Below are 22,786 nucleotides of genomic sequence, written 5' to 3' on the forward strand. Positions count from 1 at the left end.
ATAGCAACTAATTTATTATTTATTAAAACATACAATAATGGTATTGAGATTCCTATGAAGTCAATAAAAATCTGATTGCTGATAAGAACTATAATTGACTTCTTACAAACAGTTTAGTACTCTCAATGGTAGAAAACTGTAGTCTAACTATATACATATAAAAATAAATGTGTATGTATATTCCTGTTGGATAAAACATGTATGGCTGGAGAAATTTTAATTACTTTTTTAGGAAATCTTCGGATTAGACCAGAGGGTGATCCTGTGAAGTTTAGTAAGGATCAGAATCAATAGTTTTTAATGCTTGTTGACACTTTTATGCCATCACCGGCATCTCGGCATAGATACTTCGTGTTAACCGAGCGAAGGCGGAGGGGTTCGCTAGTATTCTACAAACTGCCTCAAACTAATCAAATAAATCGTTTACATAGGAAAATCTATAACCTAATCTATTTCAGTTAATAGCGGAAAAAATTAACATAGTTCGGCTCTGCGCGGCGATTTTTTGATCAAACTTTTTTGAACCATTTTTGCCTTTATCCAAGGTTGCCCAGAGCCCGATGGCTACAGATTTAAAAAAAACTATCAAAGCCTAAATTTCACGCGCGAAAGTTTACTGCAAAATTTCTACTAGTTAATATCTGCTCTTATTGTTTTTAACGGAACCGCCCGCCCTAAAAGTTACATTTTCCATTTTCGGCAAAAACTAAACAATCTAATTTTCTTTTTTTGAAATGAATACTCGGTACCTGCAAGCGTTTTTATCGCCGTATCTTGTCATCACGAAAAACGTCAAAATATGCGGCTATTTTTAAAATTTGATCAACGTTCTTTCATTGACCAAAATTCGCGGAAACAATGTAATAACAAGTCCTATTATAAAGCCTGTTGCAGTTTCTGTACGTTTTTAACAGAATTTTAAGACTAAAAGCGTAATTTACCTGGAATTTTAATATAAAGTACGAAAATTCACAAAGGTGTAACCATTATTGATATACTACGAAAGCTTATGGTGAAATATGGAGCTTGTATAAATTCTAGGAATAAAATCATTTTCATTAAATTGTACGCTCTGATGTTGGAATAGTTATTATTCGATCCCCGCTATGTGTGAATCTTTAATTAAAAAATATAACTTATAAAAAGTTGCACGTAGATGTCTTTATTGGAATCCGGTCTTATCCTCCATTTTGGGATCCTTATAAAATAATATCTCTTTGAGAGCTAAAACTACTAACAAAAGGCACTTATGGGTCATCCTCTATTTACTAAAAAATAGCATTATCATAACTAACTAAAATATTACCGCGAAATCGAATAATATATGACTTATATCTGCTTGTAAATTTAACATAATCGCTTGCTTACATCGTGCGAGCTGCTGTCAGTTCCATTCACTCGCATAGTAGTAGCTCGCCTCCGCCTCACGCCTACTGGCGAGCTGCTATATATAGTAACAGCGGTAACAAAAGAATACATGTCACTGGCCACTTTACTAAACCGAGTGACGTCTGTCTGACGTGCGAGCGGCCTTGTAGAAGGAGGGAATCGTAACTAAAACTTAAAAAATGCAGACGTGAAAAAACTTGCCCAATCCAATATATAAATACACTTGTTATAAAGATTGAATCTACTCTTTGTTTTTCATCAAAGCGGCCTGGAAATTTTTAGTGTAGCATAAGTTAGAGATCAATTTCGGCCTGCCTTCTGTAATTTTCCTGGCTTTCGAAATCGATTGTGAAGATGGATTTATTAGTCAAAAGCGGTGGTTAATTATCAGTAGATTGTCTTAAAAAATATTTACCCTACTTACTCGCACGTTGTAAGCCTTAAACGTACAACTAAAATAATCCTAAGAAATGTTATGAAGTGACCAAAATATTAAACCATTTATCGTCTCAAATTATTTAAAACAAAACAAAGAGTAAAACACCAGTTAAAAATCATTGGTAAGTATGAACTCCAGTCAAAAAACCGGATAGCACTTCAGCAGCAATCGAATCAATTCAACCGTTATTTGGATGCAGTCGCACTCTCGCGAACACGTCGAAAATAATTATCAGTATACGACTTAATCACAGCGCCCTTCATCGGAAACACGGAAAATAATGAAAAAAAAACAAACCGAATTCGCTTCGAGTGTTCACTAGAACTGAGGATTATTATTAACCGGATATTTTCGGAGGCAGATCTAGAAATTTATTCATACAATGGCGCACCAAAGGCACAAAAAATTGGCTGATGTAGGTAAAAAATATATCGGCAATTATATTTCGACGAGTTCTTGAAGTTTCATACTGTTTTTAAGAATTTGTATTAATCTATTATTTTATTTCAATAATATTAGGCTGGTTTTGCAACTGCTACACGCACACAGGGTAAAACGGTACCAAAATGAACACTGATTTTTGAGCACTTATCCCCAAGCAATAGAGACAATAACGTGTTATTATGTGATTACAAGCGTTAAAAGGCTACTTGAGTAATAGGTAGACAAAGTAGACAAAATTACTGACACATAGTTAGCACGTTAGTTAATTGTTCTCAAAATTACAATATACATTGTTAATTAAATTGCAAATCTAATAGATGCGTCGAAGGACAACACATTGCACACTTATAACTAATGCTAGTTGATAGACAACAAAAACTATTACACAGAATTGAAATTTTATGTACGTACGAGAAATAATTCTAAGATAATTTATATTGCAATGCAGTGTCGGTTCAAAACTGTAAACATTGTTTAAACCCATATTAGAAGAAACCAAAGATCGAACAGTTCTCAAAATGATCCCCAGCATCCATTCTCATACGTACGTAACCTCAATACAAACACGTATTGCCATGTACGACAATACCGAATGAACTTTCTATTTTTCGTTCAGCAATGTCTTTTCATTTGGCAGCCGTGACACTCAACATACATTGACAAAAAAAGAAACTACCTCAGCCAAGCTGATAATATATTTATTTTTAAAACGAGTCAAACTCGACTTACATAAATATAACGCATTATAAAATATGAGCAAACTGAACTTCTTAGAATGAATTTTTAATCACAAAATACGACACTGCGGGTATGCCGAGTGTTTATTGATGCTTATTATGCAAAATATGACCTTATGCTTATTCCCGCTAAAAGGTAAGTACAGTATATCCACAATATAACGTCGAATAAAGCGAAACTAACGTCATATCTACCGGACAAATTTAAAAATGTAATGTCCGACTTTGGGATCATATCTAGAATCTCGCTAGGTGTGCACAACTAAGCTTAAAGCTGCCAATAAATTTTGAAGTTCAGCATAACGACATAAAGTCGTATATACATTATACAACTTATTTATATAAAACTTCATTATGATATGTTAATTTCTATTAATTATTGCTATATGAATACACGTTCCATCTTATACGTAGTCTTAAGTCTAATAAAATACCTTTTTAAGTGTAATACCCAATTCAACCTACATTACCTATCGGGGACCTACTCACTAATTATTTACGATACATAGAAATTTTTCAACAGTACTTAATCTCTTCGGCGTATTGGCTATCAAATTGTTTTAATGTAGTATGTGGGAATATAAATTGAAACTGGATCATAAAATTTATTTATAAAGGCTAAATTCCTAAAAAGCAAAAGCATCTATTCCAGAAATCAAGTAGAATGTGTGAGGCAGTACATATCATATAAACATTCTATCATGATGACAATTTGCGTTCTGACAATTATTCTGTATAATATCAAAGAAGAAGCTCTTTTCTGAAATCAACAATAAAGTTGGTTAAGAAATGGGTCAGGAATTAATATTTCACTAATTACAATGTGACAAAATGAAGATAGCACGCTATCTCTTTTGTTTCACGCATCTTAATGCCTGATGACGTCACTAGATATCATTAGGTTATTCGGTTTTTTGACATCTATCCGTCCACCGTATTTCAAGAGCTTATATCTTGTTCTTTTCTTAAACGGATTTAGGTCATGGTTTTTATGTTAGATTTAATAAGGTACATAATTGATAAATCTAATAAACAAAGGGCAGGCGCGTAAAATACACAATTCCGTTAAGGCAGGTTAAATTGGGTATAGTAAGTATTTTAAAAATATTTTGCTTATATATTTTTTTACATTTGCAGATCTAAATACAATGATCGGAACTACTGCTTAAGTACTTGTGATGAAATTTGTGATAATACTATATATATTCCTTATTACAAACTATTTATTTCAATACTGTTAATATCGTTTTATAATCGCTTTTACAAGATCTTTCGTTCGCAATTCCATCCCAATTTTTTACAAAGATTTCCTCGCTCCAGATATTGAGCACTAAGTCCCAGCGGACTAGGTGTATCTAGATTCTAGATCTTCTCATTTTAAACAATAATCTCTATAAAACCAACGCTGTAGACCAATCAGGACGTAGCACAACAAAGCTATTTACGTTAAACTATTTAAAACCTTATTTTTATAAAGTTAACGTTCGTATTTTAATAACGCTATCTTAGAATATGGTGTCAATGTAATATGAAAGCTAAGGTTATTAATATAAGATTTACATTATATAAAAACTGCTTTGTTGTCCATTGTCTTCACTGAGCATCAGTCCTTTACAGTTACTTAACGTAAGTGCATTCTACTATAAATAAGTGGTCATAAGCCACAGGTGTGCTCTCTATTGTACGGGATTATAATACAACCTCGTAAACTAGACAACAGGCGCGCAACATGACGCGCAACGTATCTCAAAGCCGAGTTATATGATGAGATGTACCCGTAAGATACAATCAACACGACACGGCCGACACGTTGCGCGACGCATTTCGCGCTATAATTTTAAGTAGTACGTATATACTGTTTTATTAATAATGAAGTACACACCAATTAAGTACTGATTTGAATATCAATTATAAAATACTGAACGCACCTACAATTACTATGTCCGTTTTGGCCACTATTGCCTATACTTTGAGAACCCTTAATATGCAAGTAACATTTTACATCGCAACTCATACTTTACCTCAAATATGTAAGGGTTATTTAAGAAAACATTGGCAAAAACTTACATCAAGAATATAAATAAGTCATTTGTTAGTAAGTATATCATCATACACATCGATAGAATTGAGAGTGACTATTCTCACAAACGCCTCGTTCAAGTTGGCGCACCCTCAGAACTTGTGGCTGGCGGCCGGCTGTTCCGGAGGAGTAACGTTCATTCCCATGTTATCGTACGAGAAATCCAACGTGGTATCTTCCGCTGGATGTCGGTTGCTGATGGCGGTGCTTATAGTCTTCGGAGTGAGGGCTCCCTGACTCTTTTCCGTCTGCGACGATCTCGTTTCCAAATCCTTTACATTCAGCGGTTGGCTGGTCCTTCGGGACGGTGCAGGGTCGCGGATTTGCAATTTGAACTCTCGTTTCGAGTTCGATTCGGCATGGGGATTGTGGTGTGTTAGCTCTGCTGGGTACTGCTTCACCCGATTCTATAAATAAAAATTAAACTATTAACCTTTGAATTGCTGAGTACGTTTATTTATATCAGTCTTGGACTCGCTTGGAGCTCAAGCAGTGTAGTAACTATCAGTCTTTAATGACGTCTTATCATTCATTCACGTCCTGTATTTCAGTACGTGTGGTGTTGTTAGAATTTATGAGCTGTCAGAACCAAGGGGCCTTGCTCGTCCCGTCATTTCTTTCTAAAAGCACCCCATTCGGGATTAAACTATAAGAGCAATAGCAAAATATATAATAATATTGTTCGCCCTGCATTCGTTTATGACTTCGATGTCTCATTCTGTCTCACTTCCGCAGTTTTACTGGTAATCGTAAGTAAGTTATCGTAAATATCATGACTTCATCTCTACACGTGATATGTTTGAGTCATATTTGCGTGTGATTAAGATGTAACATCTCAAGCGAGTCCGGACTGGCAGCAATCTCACTGTACCAAACAAAATCTAGGTAAGATTTCGTGACAAAATTCTTAAGACTAAAAAAAATTTAACTGATTAGCAACACTGCCACAACTAAGTCAATGCTTGGACAATCACAAATACGTACTAAAATTACAGTGCAAATAAAAACCAGTGTAATTACGAAACATAATGAACTTCGCCTAATATCAACGTATTCTATACATTGTCTTACAATACTTTGTAATAAATACTTCTGAATGGCGTTACTGCTTATTTAAATATTTCCAGTTTTACCGCCTTACACCCATTTCAACAAACTATCCCAATCTCAATTATCAATCCAACTCCGAGAATGAACCAATCAAAATGACTCATTTGTACGCATGTCAAAAAATACTTTGTTCTGATTGGTCCATTTTTTAAATAGATTGAACAAAGCGATTGGGATCGTTTATTGAAAATGGCAATGAGATGCTGTCCTATATGGAAAATAAATAACATAGTTAAGGTTTTCAATAAATGCAGATGGCGATAAACCGAGGGCAAAGTGACAACACATAACAGAAACTAAACAGCATCTCACACTCGAATAGACTGCGACATGTGAGGTATAAAACACTAATAATAAATGTTTAATAAAATATTTTTCAATAACGACACACGATGTCGAAACCAATAACAAACTCCACTTAACTGTCATTCTGAAAACGTCTCCGTTAGGTAGCTGCGAAAACAAACATGTTCTATAAACTTTGTTCATAAAAACCTCTTTCAATATAAATTGCGGCCGATTAACTTAAATTTTGTTCGACTGTTTTTTCACTGAATGCAATTGTCTTTCTACCTTCCCCCACAATTCGTCGTTGCCGTCTAATTGTCATTGATACGAAGAGGTTATATAACTCGATTTTTACCGGCTTCCCTTTCGTAATTTATGCAAAATCTTATTATCATTAGAACGATTTTCAAAACGCATTTATACATATTAGTACCTACATTATGTTGGCTCGGGTTCCTTGTCCAACAATTTGGCTTTTCGCCACTGATGCCTTACCTTGCTCGGCTGGCACTTCTGCTTCAAATACTGCCAGGAGACCTTCCCGCGGCACAGGATGATGAGCACGAGCACCAGAACGGCCAGCGCGACTCCACTCACTATCAGGGCAGTCTGAGCTTGACGTTGCACGCCTTTATGAAAAACAAATATCATGTAGACAGTATAGCAAAGAAACAATCTGCTCCGATAGTTACCTTCTCTCCCTTAACGAATAAATTTAGATGCACATTTTATTTATTTATGATATATAACATTATCATTATATCGCTAAGTGAAATTCTTTTGAGTACAAGAATACACTAAAGTAATAACAAATAAAAATATACGAAGCGCGTAAGTAATTGAAATAAAATTCCATGCATGCGAAGTCGCAGAGCAGCCACTAATAGAAATAAAGAGCAACATTAAAATACAAAACATTTACTAGAATATACAATATGATGTATTTCGCGTCTAAGTGCTAAGCCATATCTGTTATTCATTATTTAAAATTCGCTTACGCATTACAAAACACAAAATCAGAATTATATAAAAAAATCACACTACGAATATTTTGTATAATGTCAAAGTTTTAAGACGTGCCACGCCTCAACTTAAGGCTGAGTCTCCACCTGTCTAGCATCTAATCCTCTCGTGTATACATAGCATTAATGCACCGTACTAGTATAATAACCTTGATGACTACATTCACACGTACGTCAGATAAAAATGTATTAACTCTTATCAGCGTGCCCCCGTTAGCGCGTTTCGTTTTAACCGATAAGTAACCTCTAACTGTTAGTCTTAATTGTAATTGTCTGAGTCATAACTCACAATCCTTTTTAGAAAATAAAATAGTATTTGAAATAAGGCCGGTGTAAATCCAAATACACCGAATACTCGAGTGTAGATTTGCTAAATTACTCGCGCGTCAAAAATGTTGATTGTTTTCATAAGTTTTTGTAATAAAAATATGCGGATTTAAATATTAGTAACACTCCAGGACGTCCATCTGCAAGATGGACAGACGACTTGATAAAGATCGCAGGAACACGCTGGATGCAGGCCGCTTTCGATAGGGCCATCCGGAAATCTTTGGAGGAGGCGTATGTTCAGCAGTGTACTTTTGGCTAATAATGAATGGTGATGACCACACACGAGGCTTGTTCTTATAGCTGTACTAGGCTTTACAACCTTTCTTTACCATCAGGTGTATTGCAATTAGTCAATTACAAATGTAACTTGTTCTTCTTCCAAATAAAATAATTATTAATTTAATATTACCCGAGTCGCTTTCTCGTGAAAATGCACTGCATTCCAATAAAAAAGTGATACCCAAACATTCGCAGAGCAATTCGCGTTGCAATACAAAATATCATTTTCTTAATATTATGTTCTTAAATTAGTATAATCTTTACTAGTATATTATTTACTTACTGCTCATATCATTCTGTGGTGGGGATGTTTCGGATCTGCGTAGATATCTCAAATCTAGTAGATAGCCTGAAACATATAAAAAATATTATAAGTATTGTTTATCTTGTTTTATGGCGAATAGCTCGATTTTTTGTTTTACATCCAATAGACATAAGCTTTCAAAAACAAACTAGACATGGAAAAAGAATATGCTTCTTAAGCAGTTCCCTAACGCGAAAACCGTCGGTTCAAAATATTAATTACTACGTATTTCTTAAACTTAAACGACAAATATATTTTTTTACTTTATAGAGGTAATTTGTGTCGAGGGTTATTTAATATCAAGAAAACATATGCTCATTCTGCGTAGATCGGACCACCAACAGCTAAAATTTTAAAAAAGTTGTATAATTGTAAAATGTAGGTAGATATTGTAACTTTGTCTTTGCGGATGAACAACACCTCAGTCCCCCCCGTGATTATGAAGGCTGCAAAGTCTTCGAAACGTCGGGAGAAAAATAAAAAACAAAAAACCGCGATAGAATCCGGAAAATTAGTTTAATTTCAAAACATATGTCTGTAAGCCTAAACAAGCTTTGCAGTTCTTTTTTATAGAATAGACGGGTAAAAAAGCAAGTGGGTCACTTGGTGATAACCAATCCATAGGCCGTGACCAACCAAAATACATTAAGAATGGGGTATACACTACGGGCCTTAGATATATATCGGGGAATTCTAAGGATGAGGCACGCAAAATCAATTGGCACGTCAACACGTCAGGTTTCTGTAGGACTGTAATAAGTTCCCGTGAAATACCTGAATACTACCCTGGTCGACCCTTCGTATAAAAAAAAACAAACAAGGGCTATGCAGAGGCGAAACCATGGCACCCACTTTTCGCCGTGTGTTCCGTCCCATGAGGTGACAGGGGCGAGCCTATCGCCATATCGGGCACAAATTCCAGACTCCGGATTGATACTGAGCAGAAAAACCCAAATATAACTTTGCCCATCCCGGGTTCGAACGCAGGACCCCTAAGCTCTGCCGCACTGCGTATCCAGTACAACTACGCTACCCACGCAGTCACCGGATAAGTGGGTTAATTAGTAAATGATTCATGTAAAAGCCTTACAGTTACGAATTTGCGTTAAATTGGATTGTTATTAAATCAATTCAAAGCGAAACAATTAATTATAGTTCCATATCAGGAATGCGACATATTATTGACACGATGTTTGCGTTACACATATTTCCACATGAATTTATTCCCTTGTTACGGATTCAAATAGGAAAGGTAATAGATAATAATAGTATATAAAAAACAAAAGGTAGTTCATTATCCAATATTACACAGTATTTTCTTATCTATCGACCTCTATCCCTTCCCTATGATGTTGAGTAAATGCAGCGTGAGTTCCCTAAAGGATTTTAATGCAACAAATTCCAATGTTTTCCGATCTGAGAATCAAACCTGTTCGACTGTTACCTTAGTTTTTCGTTACCTATAAACGTTTTTAACCACTACCGTAGGATCTATAGCGAAAATGGACTCATCTGAATAAATTATATATTAATTAATGTATTTATACAGATAAGTATATGGGGGAACTTGATTCCAAAGGTATTTTCTATTAATCGGCTTTAGGGTAGTATTTAGAACGACACGGTAGGTAGGTGCACCGTGCAACATATGGTAGGATAAAGTAAGATATATTTGCAGATAAGTTGTTTGATTGGTTCATTTTTACCATTAACTTGTCATTAACAGGGGCCTTATTCTCTATCCCGCACGTTATTTTGACAGTGTGTAACAAGCATACGTAACACAACGCATCATGTTTAGGACTATAGAAATTTGGCTTACAGAATACCAACCATTCCACGCACATTTCTCGAAGATAACATGACACGGCCGTGTTACGCGCTTACACTATGATACAGAATAAGGGCCCAGTTGAGATAGTTTATTGGAATTGGTTTCTAGTCGGTCTAGCTGATTGTATTTGCACTATTACTCGTAGTTATTAAAATTATATTGTCAAACACCACTAAACACATAATGAGCTCATGTGTTATAGTTATAATATATTGTACAATAAGGGATATCTTGTATGCACTGGTGGTAGGTCTCTTATATGTGAGAGTCCACCTGAGTAGGTACCACCGCAATATCTATTATTGCCACCAAGTGGCAGTGTGTAGTCACTGTTGTGTTCCGGTTTAAAGGACATTGTAGCCAGTGTAACTACTGGACATAATGAGACTTAACATCTTATGTCTCAGGATGGCGAGCGCGGTGGAATACCAAACAATACTTTGTAATTAAAGGTATCTGATGGTGTTTCTACTGTTTATGGGCGGTCGTATTACTTACCATCAGGCTAACGGCAAGCTCGTCTCGTCATTCAAAGTAATTAACAAAAATCTTTAAATATACTTCCACAGCTAGTAGTCTACTATGAATGAAATAAAAGATGAAGAGGTTAATCGTTTCCGAGCATACTACCAAACCGAGCACAAAGACTATTTCAATTTATGCTTCCTTATGCTACCTTAAACGCCTTCTTAGGCCTTAACACCTCTCAAAAAAACCACCGCTACGACACTATATTTCCTATTAAAACCTTTTTAAATTTCATAATATCAAAATGAAGGCAAAAATATCTCTTGTGTTTATTCAGTAAATGCGTCTTAAGTAAACTCTTATTGAATAGAGTAAACGTGTTTAAAAAGACAGGTGCTTGCCCTCCGCTTGTGTGTGTGCGTGATGCCCACACACGCTTCACACACGCTATGTGCAGGAACGCAGCGTTAAAACGAATGTAACAATTCCATTTTCAACGTATATTGCAGTAAACTTGTTGGTATCGAAACCAGCGTAATGCCAACATGGTATTGGACACAGATCTATAAGCATAAATAAGGGAATAAGTTTTCAACTATTTGAGCTGATAGTGACCATCCCTTACTTCAAGTGAGGATGAGGAACTGATGAATGAAACTCAGAAAAAGAAAAGATTTTCAGACTTCCAAAATCCTGTTGTTAAACTTATCCTGTTGCTGACAGACTATGCAGCACCAGAGAAGTGGGTTCGTTGTAAAAGGACCGAAATCCGTAAACCAGCACAGAAGTTTCCCTTTGTTAAAAGAATTTGGTCGGTAATAATCAATTTCACGAACTTAAAACCGTATACAGAAGGTTTGTCTTTTGCTTTTAAACTTTTCCTTTGGACATCATTTTCACGGGACAAACTGTAAACATAGTTTCGAATTTCTAAGTTGGAGCTTCGGGTAAATTCTCAGTAACCGATAGCTGAACAATAGATCGTTGTATATTGTATTAATTATATTGGAATAATAGTTTCCGAGATGACTTTTGAGACGTGGTTTTGCGCGTAGACCTGTAGGGTTAAACAAACTACTTCTAATAATTTCCTAATGATTTCCCTTTAATAAATTGTCAATATAAACCATGAACATAAACCATTAACGCTATTGTTTCAGCTAATATAGACGAGCGAGAAGTTATTCGCCATAGTTTAATTGCAACATAACGTGCGCCATGACACTTATGCAATTCATAAACAAAACCCCACCTGTACACAAACACACACACACACACTAACTCCTGTGTGCGTCCGTGCGTGTGTGTGTGTGAGTACCTGTCGTCGTCAACAGAGCGTAACGTTATTGTTGCGGCCATTAAAGATCGTCTTTCAACATGTGATGCCAGTTGCTCGGCTCGTCAAATATATTGCATTGTAGTACGGATATGTTAATTCGTGATTAATTGTGTGAAAGTTTTGTTATTATATTAAATATTTACTAAATTATGTGTTTATATATTTTATATGACTAAGAGACACGATTATACAAAGTAACAATATGGCTTGAGCTTTGTATTTCAAGAAATGAGTGACTGCATTAGAATATCAGCCTAAAATATCACATGTTAAGTTCCATAATGTCTAGTAACAATCAAAAATTCGGAACATAACAGTGCATTATGTTACTTGATGGCAGAAATACACATTTTTTTTATTTTTTTGTAATACGAGACGAGCTTGCCGTTCTCTTGGTGGTAAACAATACGACCGCCCATAAACAGTAGAAACACCATCGAACACCATGAATTACAAATTAGTAGTCCACTGCGCTCGCCATCTTAAGACATGAGATGTTAAATCTTATTATGTCAGTTATTACACTGGCTACAATGTCCTTCAAACCGGAACACAACAGTAACTATACACTGCTGCTTGGCGGCAGAAATAGACATTGCGGTGGTACCTAACCAGGCGGACTCTCAGATATGAGAGACCTATCACCATTAAGCTATGAACTACGTAGTATTTAACCGGGCTTTCCCACACAAGAAAAGAGCATAGTTATTATTCAAATAAAATAAAAATATTCTTCGAATGAATCAAAAAACTGTTCCCATCGACATAATCTTATTAAATTAAATTACTACTTAAAGCGTACTTTGTATAACACACAATAAATTGAACAAAGGCTTCTTTGCAAGACTAATAAACGGTAAAATAGAATTCAAAATGCGATCTCAAAGAAAACTAAATAATAACTGCAATGTCAGTTCATTTTATCAAACACTGACTGGTATCTATCCTATAACTAGCGTTTGCTTCCAACTTCGCTCGTATGAAAGCGTTTTCCGGGAAAAAAGTCCCGTTATATATCGTCCCGGGATAGAAAGTAGCTTATGTCATTTCCAGGGTCTCATACTATCACCACACCAAATTTCATCGAAATGTGTTGAGTAATTTTCAGTTTATAGCGTTCAGATAGGCTGACAAATGCGACGGGGATTTTGTTTTAAAATATCCTTTTTAGATCTACTTCTGTGGGTGTAAGCGTGACTATAGACTATAGACTTCCTCAATAAATAGGCTATCCAACACTAAAAGAATTTTCAATTCGAACCAGTTGTTCCTGAGATTAGCGATATGGATATGTATTTTGTAATTCCGTAGTGTAACTATAATACGAGTACACAGTCATAGATTTGGAGTTATATTGACATCACATGAAAATTGTTTTTTGAAAAATAATATATACATAGCTAGTGTAACTGGACATGATACTTAACATTTCATGTCTCAGAATGGCGAGTGTAGTGAAATACCAAACAATATTGTATAATTCAAGTGTTGCATGGTGTTTCTACTGCTTATAGGCAGTCATATCGCTTACCATCAAGCGAACGGCAAGCTCGTCTCCTAATTAAAAGCACCAAGAAAAGAGCATATATTTTTTAGAAGAGGGCAGGGAAATTCAAAACCATGTTATTATCTGGTCGGATATGTAAAGTTGTACTCAAAGCTAAAAATCCGTCAGAGTGACAAGGACCAAAAGGGACAACCGGTGTATTTAAGAAAAGCAGTCCAGTATACGCTCTATTTTGCCAATCGTAGTAAAAGAGCCACTTTGAGACTTCGTTAATCTCTCTTAGCACGGACTACGCGATTCACCGAAAACAGCGAAGGTAGAGCACCATTTTCTGTTATACAGTATTAATTTAAGTCAGCATTATCATTTAATACAATACCGTTACATTTTAATTGATGGTAGTATTATGATTAATTAGCATTTTGTGTTTCTCATAATTTTTTTTCCATGACGGTTGCATAACAAAACTAATTAGGATTATCAACAACGTTCGGTCATGTTAAAACATTTAGCCTTACTGCACATGGGACCTGTTCTACAATGCCTATAAAAGGTAGATTAGAATCAAGTTCATCCGACAAAAAAGGACTTAATCAAGCAACCATATTAGATACAACTATCCCTTTGCCTCAAGTTTAGTAGTTCTCCGTTACAAACTCTAAAAATTAATTTAAATGTTTGCATTGCTTGTAATCACAAGCAATAGAGTAAGTTTTATATATTTTCAATAATAAATAATACATAGTTTGTTTTGGTATATTCTCAAAAAACGTGAGTCCGCGGCTGAAATTATTTCTCACTAATACAAAACATTATTCTTGACTAATACATCACAGAACTTTTTACTTCGAAAAAGGACTTTAAAATGAGCAAAACTGACAATAAGCTACGGCGTATATTTTATTACATTTGCTACTTACCCACGAATTTACGTGCGTGATACTTATCCCGAGGGAGCATTCTGGATAAAAATTCTATCACATAACGCGCGACTGCAAGGCCGGCTCTGATTGCGCGAGTTAAAAGGTAACTAACAAGTTATATTTGTGGATCTACTGTGATATAGCGACGGATATTTATTCTTACCACCGTCTGCAAAAAGGATGCGACTCGTCATATAAAAACGGATTGCTTATACAACGATATACTGAAAATTAGTTTAGTTAGTTATACGGAGTACCAAAAACGTGTGTTTTTTTCGGAGAGGAAATACGAATTGTCTTCATTGTCGAGTCTAATTTACGTAACTTATATAGATTACTTTAACTGACAAATTAATAGACCTTTAAGTTCTGGGGTAAATACCAAAACAATCCCATTTATGATGCTAGTAGTGACATCTGTATTTTACTAACGTAATTTTTGCTTTTCTACATAATATTGTCTAATGATATGAAGTTTAATTTTCATATAAAACTCTAGTTAGAATTCCTTATATTTTTGAAACCGTATCTACATATTAATACTTGAAGAAAACACTTTATGCCCATTTTAAGTACTCATTTTGAGGCTTTTGAGATGTGGCACAATAAAAATAGAGTAGGAATGCAGAAAATTTAAAATTAAAAAACCATTGCAGGTTGACCGTAAACAATTTCGCCAAAACAGATAATGTGACTCATACATGGTTATTATTATGAATGCAGCTTAGACTAAGAGTCTGTACGGAAAAGTTCATTGGAGGTCAGTAATGTATTAACGTTTGTGCCGGGCGTTTATCATAGCTTCGCTGAACGTAGACCCCGGTTACCGGCAGGAACCGGTTCCAGAGACCAGTCCCTTCTCGCATCGAATTAATATCGAAACAATGTTTTAATATCGATAAACTTGCAGCACTTCGTGATAGTTACGGGTTCGAATCCAAACTAAAATATTACAATGTTGAAGTTATTTTTTATGATGTTGAGTCATCTTCATCAAAGCAAGGGATGCCCCCACTATATCACCTACGGAGATCGATAACCTCTCGCGTACAAAACCGCTCAAAATTCTTAAGAAACGAGTGATTTTTAAAAATTTTCTCATTTTAACGTTTTTCGTTGCGAAGGTTCAAAGTAGTTTCAGCCTTACTTAGATACTAAAGCTTTTATTTCAAAGTGATTACAGTATATAGGTTAGTTTGTATAGTTTGTGGCCTACACATAACACAAATATGAACAAAATATGGCACCTACACGAGCTGCTTAACTAAATTACCTTAGTTTTAGGTCTGCAACCCCATAAAAGAAGAAAACACTGGTTAGGATATCCATTGGCACACACGCCTTTTACCCCGGAGTGGTAGGCAGAGGTGCAAACAGAGCATCTACTTTTGCGCCATATTTGATAGGGGGCGAGCCTATTTATACATGCGGTCGAAATAGCTTCAAAGGCGTATCAATCAAAATGAAGTTTTACCACAACACTCGCATGTTACTTGCATTACTTTATTTTCACGGTAAAATAGATACCAATCCAGATCGGTAATTAATTTAGGATGGAAATAAAAGAAAGGATTCTTAAAATATCATCCGCCCTGTATGCCTTTAACTTTAGATTATAAATAAAATTGTTTATTACTAAGTACTTATTCCGCCAATAATGCCTAATGCAGAGTGTCCAGGTACAAATCAACTTCACTCACAAATAAATTAATATAAAAAAATCACTACACATGTCGTGATTTCAGCTAACAACCGTTATCAATAATCAAACTTAATCTCAATCTTCAATCCGATTCCGAGAATCAACCAATCAAAATAATTCATTTGGACGTATATCACAAAATACTTTGTTCTGATTGGTTCATTTTTGAGATATGTCAAAAAAGCGATTGGGATTGTTTATTGAAAATGGCGGTTGACGTTACGGAGATAACATGTTCATCAATATTGTGAATTAGCTAAAATATTTTTAACTGACTAAAAACGGAGGAGGTTTTGAATTCGACAAGTATACTGGTGGTAGGTTCTTATATGTGAGAGTCCGCCTGGATAGGTGCTACCGCAATGTCTATTTCTGCCGCTAAGCAAAAGTGTGTAGTCACTGTTGTGTTCCGGTTTGAAGGACATTATATCCAGTGCAAAGCAATAAAAAAGAAACAGTGTATAAATTTTTCTCAGGTTATACCACCTAACCACATATAATAAACTACACAGTATAATGAAAAGAACCCTTTATGGCGTTTCGTGGAAGCAGTTAAAGAAATTTTCACAATAAGTGGGTAAAGAAAAACATTTTATTTACACGACAATTGAGACCTTAAGGTTTCTTAAACAATCATATTTCGAAATTTCCTCAACTTTGTTTAAAATGTAAGGAAAATTTCTGGGTCTCTCTTCGAACGTAACAAGCACTCTAAAAATGTCTTTAATTTTTTCAAGTCAAATTAATTTGGCAACATTTAAGTTGTGCAATATTTACGGCCAGGCAAAAAAGTAGCTGAACAAATTCAAAATTTCAAATCGCCTTTACACATTTTCTGCATATCAACAAATGTTTTTTCCTCACTAAAATGGAATTTCAGAGGGATTACTACGTTTTACATAAAAAAATATATTTCGATTAATGTGCGGAACCATTTTGAATTTGTTCAGTTAATTTTGTGGCGGTCTGTACATATTTTGATACGTATATATAATGACAGATCTATATTAGACGTCTCGTCACGAGTCACCGCCTAAAAGTACGTTGCGGCTGTTATACATATTCAAACACCAACCCAAACGAATTCTCACGTATAAAATATTAACGACCAGTAAATACCTTATTTAATATCCCCTTTCAAAACTAAAAATGTTGTAATTCTAATTAACAAAATAATACTACTTCAAAAATTATGTGCTAGACCTAAAACTTCACCGAGGATAAGACAACAATACTCTGCAACAGTTAGATAAAACTCAGCGGATATACTACAGAAGCAATAAACCCAGCGTATTGAAATTTCCAAATATCAATTACTTTTTTATTCACCGGAACTGGGGATTCGATATGCGTCATACTCGATTGCTAGATAGCATTCGAGGTATAACCACGTCAGAAATACAAGTAAAAATTCTGACATTAATATGACTTGTAAAGCTGTATGGATAAGTCGGTATTGATATCTGGTCTAATATATTTCGAGAATTTTAGGAAGAACATTGAAGACATTTCGCACTTTTTACCAGAGCGTCTTTTATTCCTTATTTGTTTCAAAATAATTATTCTATATATACAGTGTTTTTATGGTATGGTTATTTCTGTAACTAAATGCCTGATGAAGAACGCATATTTGAATAGGCATTAGGTGATTTTGTCGACATCAATGGTTCTGTAACAACACTTAGGATCGAATCCAAATCGATCGAATCCATGGCCAACATTTTGTGTGGGTATTTCTATCATGATTTGCCTTTAATACTCCAAAGGTGAGTTCAGACAAAAACCCGGTTGTAAAAACTAAGCCAAGTTCCTGCAATACTTTAAATGTGTTGTACTCACTTCAAATTGAAAAACGACGAAGATAAGTGGGATAAAAGATATCATAATAATCATAATCATAATTTTATAAAACATTCCCGCGCTATGTCTCGCTGCACTGCATCGGTTCGCCTCGAGCGCACCTACAAACACACAACAGCACCTAACACACACTACCACACCCACACCGTATCAATATACACACATTTTGATCATAATACCAAACTCGCACACAAAATATATTCATCACTTTCACTCTCGTTGGGTTTTACGAGGCTTTTTGCATCAATATTTCCTTCTCTCTCACACTCATGGATAGAATATGGCTAAAATTCTACCACATATGTATAGCTGTAGTAGGTTACTATATCAATCAGTACTGAAAAATAACCCAGGCTATTGCCTGCATAGATATTGTATAAAATTCGAGGTTGCCAAGTTAAACTTACTTTTATTATAGTAGCATTTGTTCCGCGTAATATTCCTTATTTAAATTATTAATCTTTTAAATTATTATGATTTTCTGATAATTTTAGTATAACTTTAATTAAAATTGCATTATTATAATAATTGTAATGTATTTGCACTATAATTTTACGTATCAAAAAGTTTTTGTCACATTTTGAGCAGTAATTTTATAGATTTTTTTTGCGGAACTGGCAACATCAGTTGTTTGTTTTGATTAAGCCGGTGATACATTTTTAAGTATTTGTGTTTATTACGTTTCTTTTGTTATTTTAAACATTTAAATACAAAGTAAATTAGTGAAATGATTTTTTGTGATGGTTTAAAGTGTGTGAAAAGTTTTATCGGCGAGAATAGGTAATTTTGTGAGGTTATGGTGGACAACAACAACTTCATATTAGCTGGCGAGTGGCGCGAAATGTACGCCTGACTTCAAGAAACTATAAGGTATTTACAACGGCATAATCTATTGTCGTTTTGGATGCTCCCATACGCGAATAATCATTTAATTGTATTGAAAATAATGATTCTTCAATTAATCGGTGCTATCAACAGAATGTATTCTAAATCACATTCAGTTTTATTTTGAATGCATTTTATTTTATAATTTTGGTAAACAGCGAATTTGAACTAGTTTACCTCGTCAATTGAGTAGGTACAGTAGTTTAAACAAATCGTGCGCATCGACACCAGAGTAATGGTAGTGTTTCTATGAGAGTAGTGGATAATTTATACAGTTTATTTGTTATTAAACCACATGAAATTTCGTTCAGACGTCACGATGGGTCAAAACCATCTTTAGATTAAAGTGCCTAACATATTATAAGTTATCTCGGTGGCATAGTTGTACTTATTGCGTGCGCGGCTCGACTACCACTCTCCGAGACAGGCAAAATTATATTCGATACCTATTTTATTTTCTAACGCACATTTTATATGAACCGAAGACGCGATCTTTTTTTTGTGCTACTTTGGCTTGCCCATACCCAAAGCAGTAGGCACGCCTGACGCCACTGATCTCACTCCATACTTTATCAAAACTAGTTAAGTAAATAATAATAAAGTCAAATAGAGCTTCACAACACATTATCTCAAACCAATTGTAATTGTTCTATGTTCTAGTATTAACTCTGTTTCGTGAAGAGGACGTTATCTTAAAGTATCGCGTTACCGTGAGACACAATAGTGGTCAGCTTGTTTCGCACGGTTCTTTGCTGTATTAGTGATATTCAATGCTTGGCTACGTCGGTTTCCCACGAGAAGCGTCGCGACGTGTGAACCAATACTCCAATATTGTTGGTAGATACGTATGACGTAATGTTTTGGAGGAATTTGGAAAGTGAGGATCGATTAAGTCTAAACGTCTTTTATCAGCTGTCTTTGTCCCATTGCACTGTGACGTCAATGCAACACTTAAGCATATAAAAATAATTTCGATTAAGACTCCAGTCCTAGAGACGGAGGTCGTAGGGCAAGCACCCCTAACACGAGTATGTGTCATGTAAGTTTTGTATGGACATTTTAACAGCGCCCTGTGAGCGTATTTGGAACTAAAATACGGCAGCACGAACATTGCGCGCATGTAAACTACGAATAGTGAATTGTATAGCCACGGAGCAGTGTATTCATTCTCAATAAATATCACTCACTTTGATGACCAGGGCCCTTATTCTGTATGATAGTGTAAACGCGTAACGCGGCCGTTTCATGTTATCTTCGAGAAATGTGTGTGGAATGGTATTCTGTAAGCCAAATTTCTATAGTCCTAAACATGATGCGTTGTGTTACGTGCTTGTTACGCACTGTTAAAATAACGTGCGGGATAGAGAATAAGGCCCCCGCATGCCTTAACAGTTCTGCGTATTAATTTTATGTTCACACTGTGTTTATATGGTCTGTTGGTGGTAGGATATACTTTATGTCCGCCCGGATAACGACCATCGTACACAAGATATTAAAACCCGCCGTAGTGACCCAGAGTGTGTCGCGTTCCGGCATCAGCCTGTGTATAACCGGTTCCAACAGGCCGGCATAATTGTATTGACTGGCGAGGAGTAATTATCTCTCGTCATTTAACATTCTATTGGACTCCATTCCACTTACCGTCAGGTGCAAGGGCCTTATTCTCTATCCCGAACGTTATTTTGACAGTGTGTAACAAGCACGTAACACAACGCGTCATGTTTAGGACTATAGAAATTTGGCTTACAGAATACCATTCCACGCACATTTCTCGAAGATAACATGACACGGCCGCGTTACGCGTTTACACTATCATACAGAATAAGGGCCCAGTTGAGATAGTTTATCGTGCCCGTATAAGAAAAAAATAAAAACACTGAAGCACACATTTTGTGGTTTTTTTAGACCCTACGACAGACAAACAAGATGTTAAATTCGCAGCATGTGGCACTCAATAGTCCTTCCTATCCCTGTGGGATAAAGTCGTGAGTGCATACGTATGTATGTACAGGGGACATCATACATATCATGTGTTAACCCTACACACGGTGTTGTCTGTACATTTGTGTCCATAATTGTATGGGCCAGTAACAGCGGCGTCCTTTGCTCCGGACGTTTACAATCTTAATTAAAATCACCTGTGCTTTACGATCTCATTTAGAGCTCTAAGCCCAGATGTCTGAATCTAGAATAGACTAGCTATAAACTTTATAGCAATTGTATAAGAACTCAACATGATTATGTTCATTGTTCATACTTTTAAAATAATTAATTCAAATATTTTTTTTTTGCTTTTCTTTTATATAAATGTATAGCAATGTGACCCTTCTGAACTTGATGTTTAGAGACTTTCCCACTCTCACACCCACCACTACAACGCCTGTAAGCCAGCAGCAGTGGCACGCATTTTATGACACCGAGCGGTGAAGCTCGCTGACTCTCACTGAACACTAACTTGTCTTTATCGCTCAACGAAATTAATCAAATAGAAAGATAGGGAGGAGTTGGAAATATTATTTATCCACTGGTCCTGCCGAACCTGATGATAAGCAGAGTATCCAGAAAGTGTCGATTGCCGAGATATCATCAGTGTTAATCCCTCGCTAGTCGCCAAAATTATGCCGGCCACATTAAAACCGAATGTGCACAGATATTTTTAAGTTGATGATCCGTTATTAGCCTTAAGATAAGTGTATCAGATTGTGTCACTTTAATATTAAGGGCTGTTGATTTTTAATACATAAACGAATGTTATAAATATGAGTAGAAATGACCGGGCGAGTTCCATTTTTTTAAATGCTGTTTGAAATTGAAACTGACATGGGCACTATAAATACTATTAAAATTAGAACATTGCAAAACAAACCAGAAAATGTAGGATTTGTCAAAGGAATCGTATTACATCTTCAATTAAATTTAATAGGTCAGATACTTACTGTGGGTGTTGTACTGTATTTTATATTGCAAAAGCAACCCTTCAAACCGTAACGTCGGTTAAAGAGCTTCACTATTAAAAACATTATCAATTACTTAAGTAAGTTTACCTATAATTAATTCAATGAACGCTGTCCCCTTATATTTACCCCAATACGCGTTACTACATAATCAAACATACCTTGACACTCCTTGACACAGAGCCCAGCGTCGTAGTTATGATGGGTCTTGTTGCAGACAGTGGTGCAGGGGGCGCATCTGTTCGTCTCCGAGGAGCAGTATTCGTCCAGCTGGCAGGTGAGCTGCCCGCACCTGATGCCGTCCAGGGTCAACTGGGCAGACGCACTGGCGACCGCCAGCAGGTACGCTAGTCGCGACATCTCTGGCCTGCGAGACGAATTATTGATTAACCAAAGCTAATTTATAATTTTCACGAAACTTACGTAGTTGGCAAATGATATAGAATATATTTATTTTTTTACATTAATAATAATAATAAGTTTATTTCCACAAAAACAAAATAAATGTAAAATTATGCACTATAAAGACCATATTGACATAACTGTGTACAGGACAAAGCATTTAATATCCCCCCGTGCCCATGGTAAGAATTAACTTGTGTTATGGGCACCGGAGCCACTACAAAAAAAAAATTATAGTATTTAGGAATCAAAATATAACATTATAATAGCTTTTACTCGTGTCTCCGCTTGGAATCGTTTTTCCGGCATAAAAATCGCACTATATATTTTTGCAGGATAAAAAGCAGCTTGTAGCATTCACGAGTAATATGGCTTAACATTAGTAAAAACACTTTCAACATCGGTATAGAAGTTCCTAAGATTAGTTCGTTTAAACAATCTTCAGCTTTACACATACATTAGTATAGTTTAATATCGTTTAGTCGAGTGT

General features: G+C 35.5%; 1 protein-coding gene across 1 annotated transcript; it reads right to left on the minus strand.

The window, feature by feature from the left end:
* Positions 1–686: 686 nt before the first annotated feature.
* On the minus strand, positions 687–22,261 carry LOC115455123 (protein grindelwald; the record flags this gene model as incomplete). The annotated part of the gene is given in 4 exon segments (XM_030183814.2): positions 687–5,496; positions 6,983–7,116; positions 8,402–8,467; positions 22,056–22,261. Coding segments are annotated over 4 exon segments (714 nt in total). The 3' UTR covers positions 687–5,181.
* Positions 22,262–22,786: the final 525 nt, after the last annotated feature.

Source organism: Manduca sexta, chromosome 27 (assembly GCF_014839805.1).
Source record: "Manduca sexta isolate Smith_Timp_Sample1 chromosome 27, JHU_Msex_v1.0, whole genome shotgun sequence".
Classification (NCBI taxonomy): Eukaryota; Metazoa; Arthropoda; class Insecta; order Lepidoptera; family Sphingidae; genus Manduca; species Manduca sexta.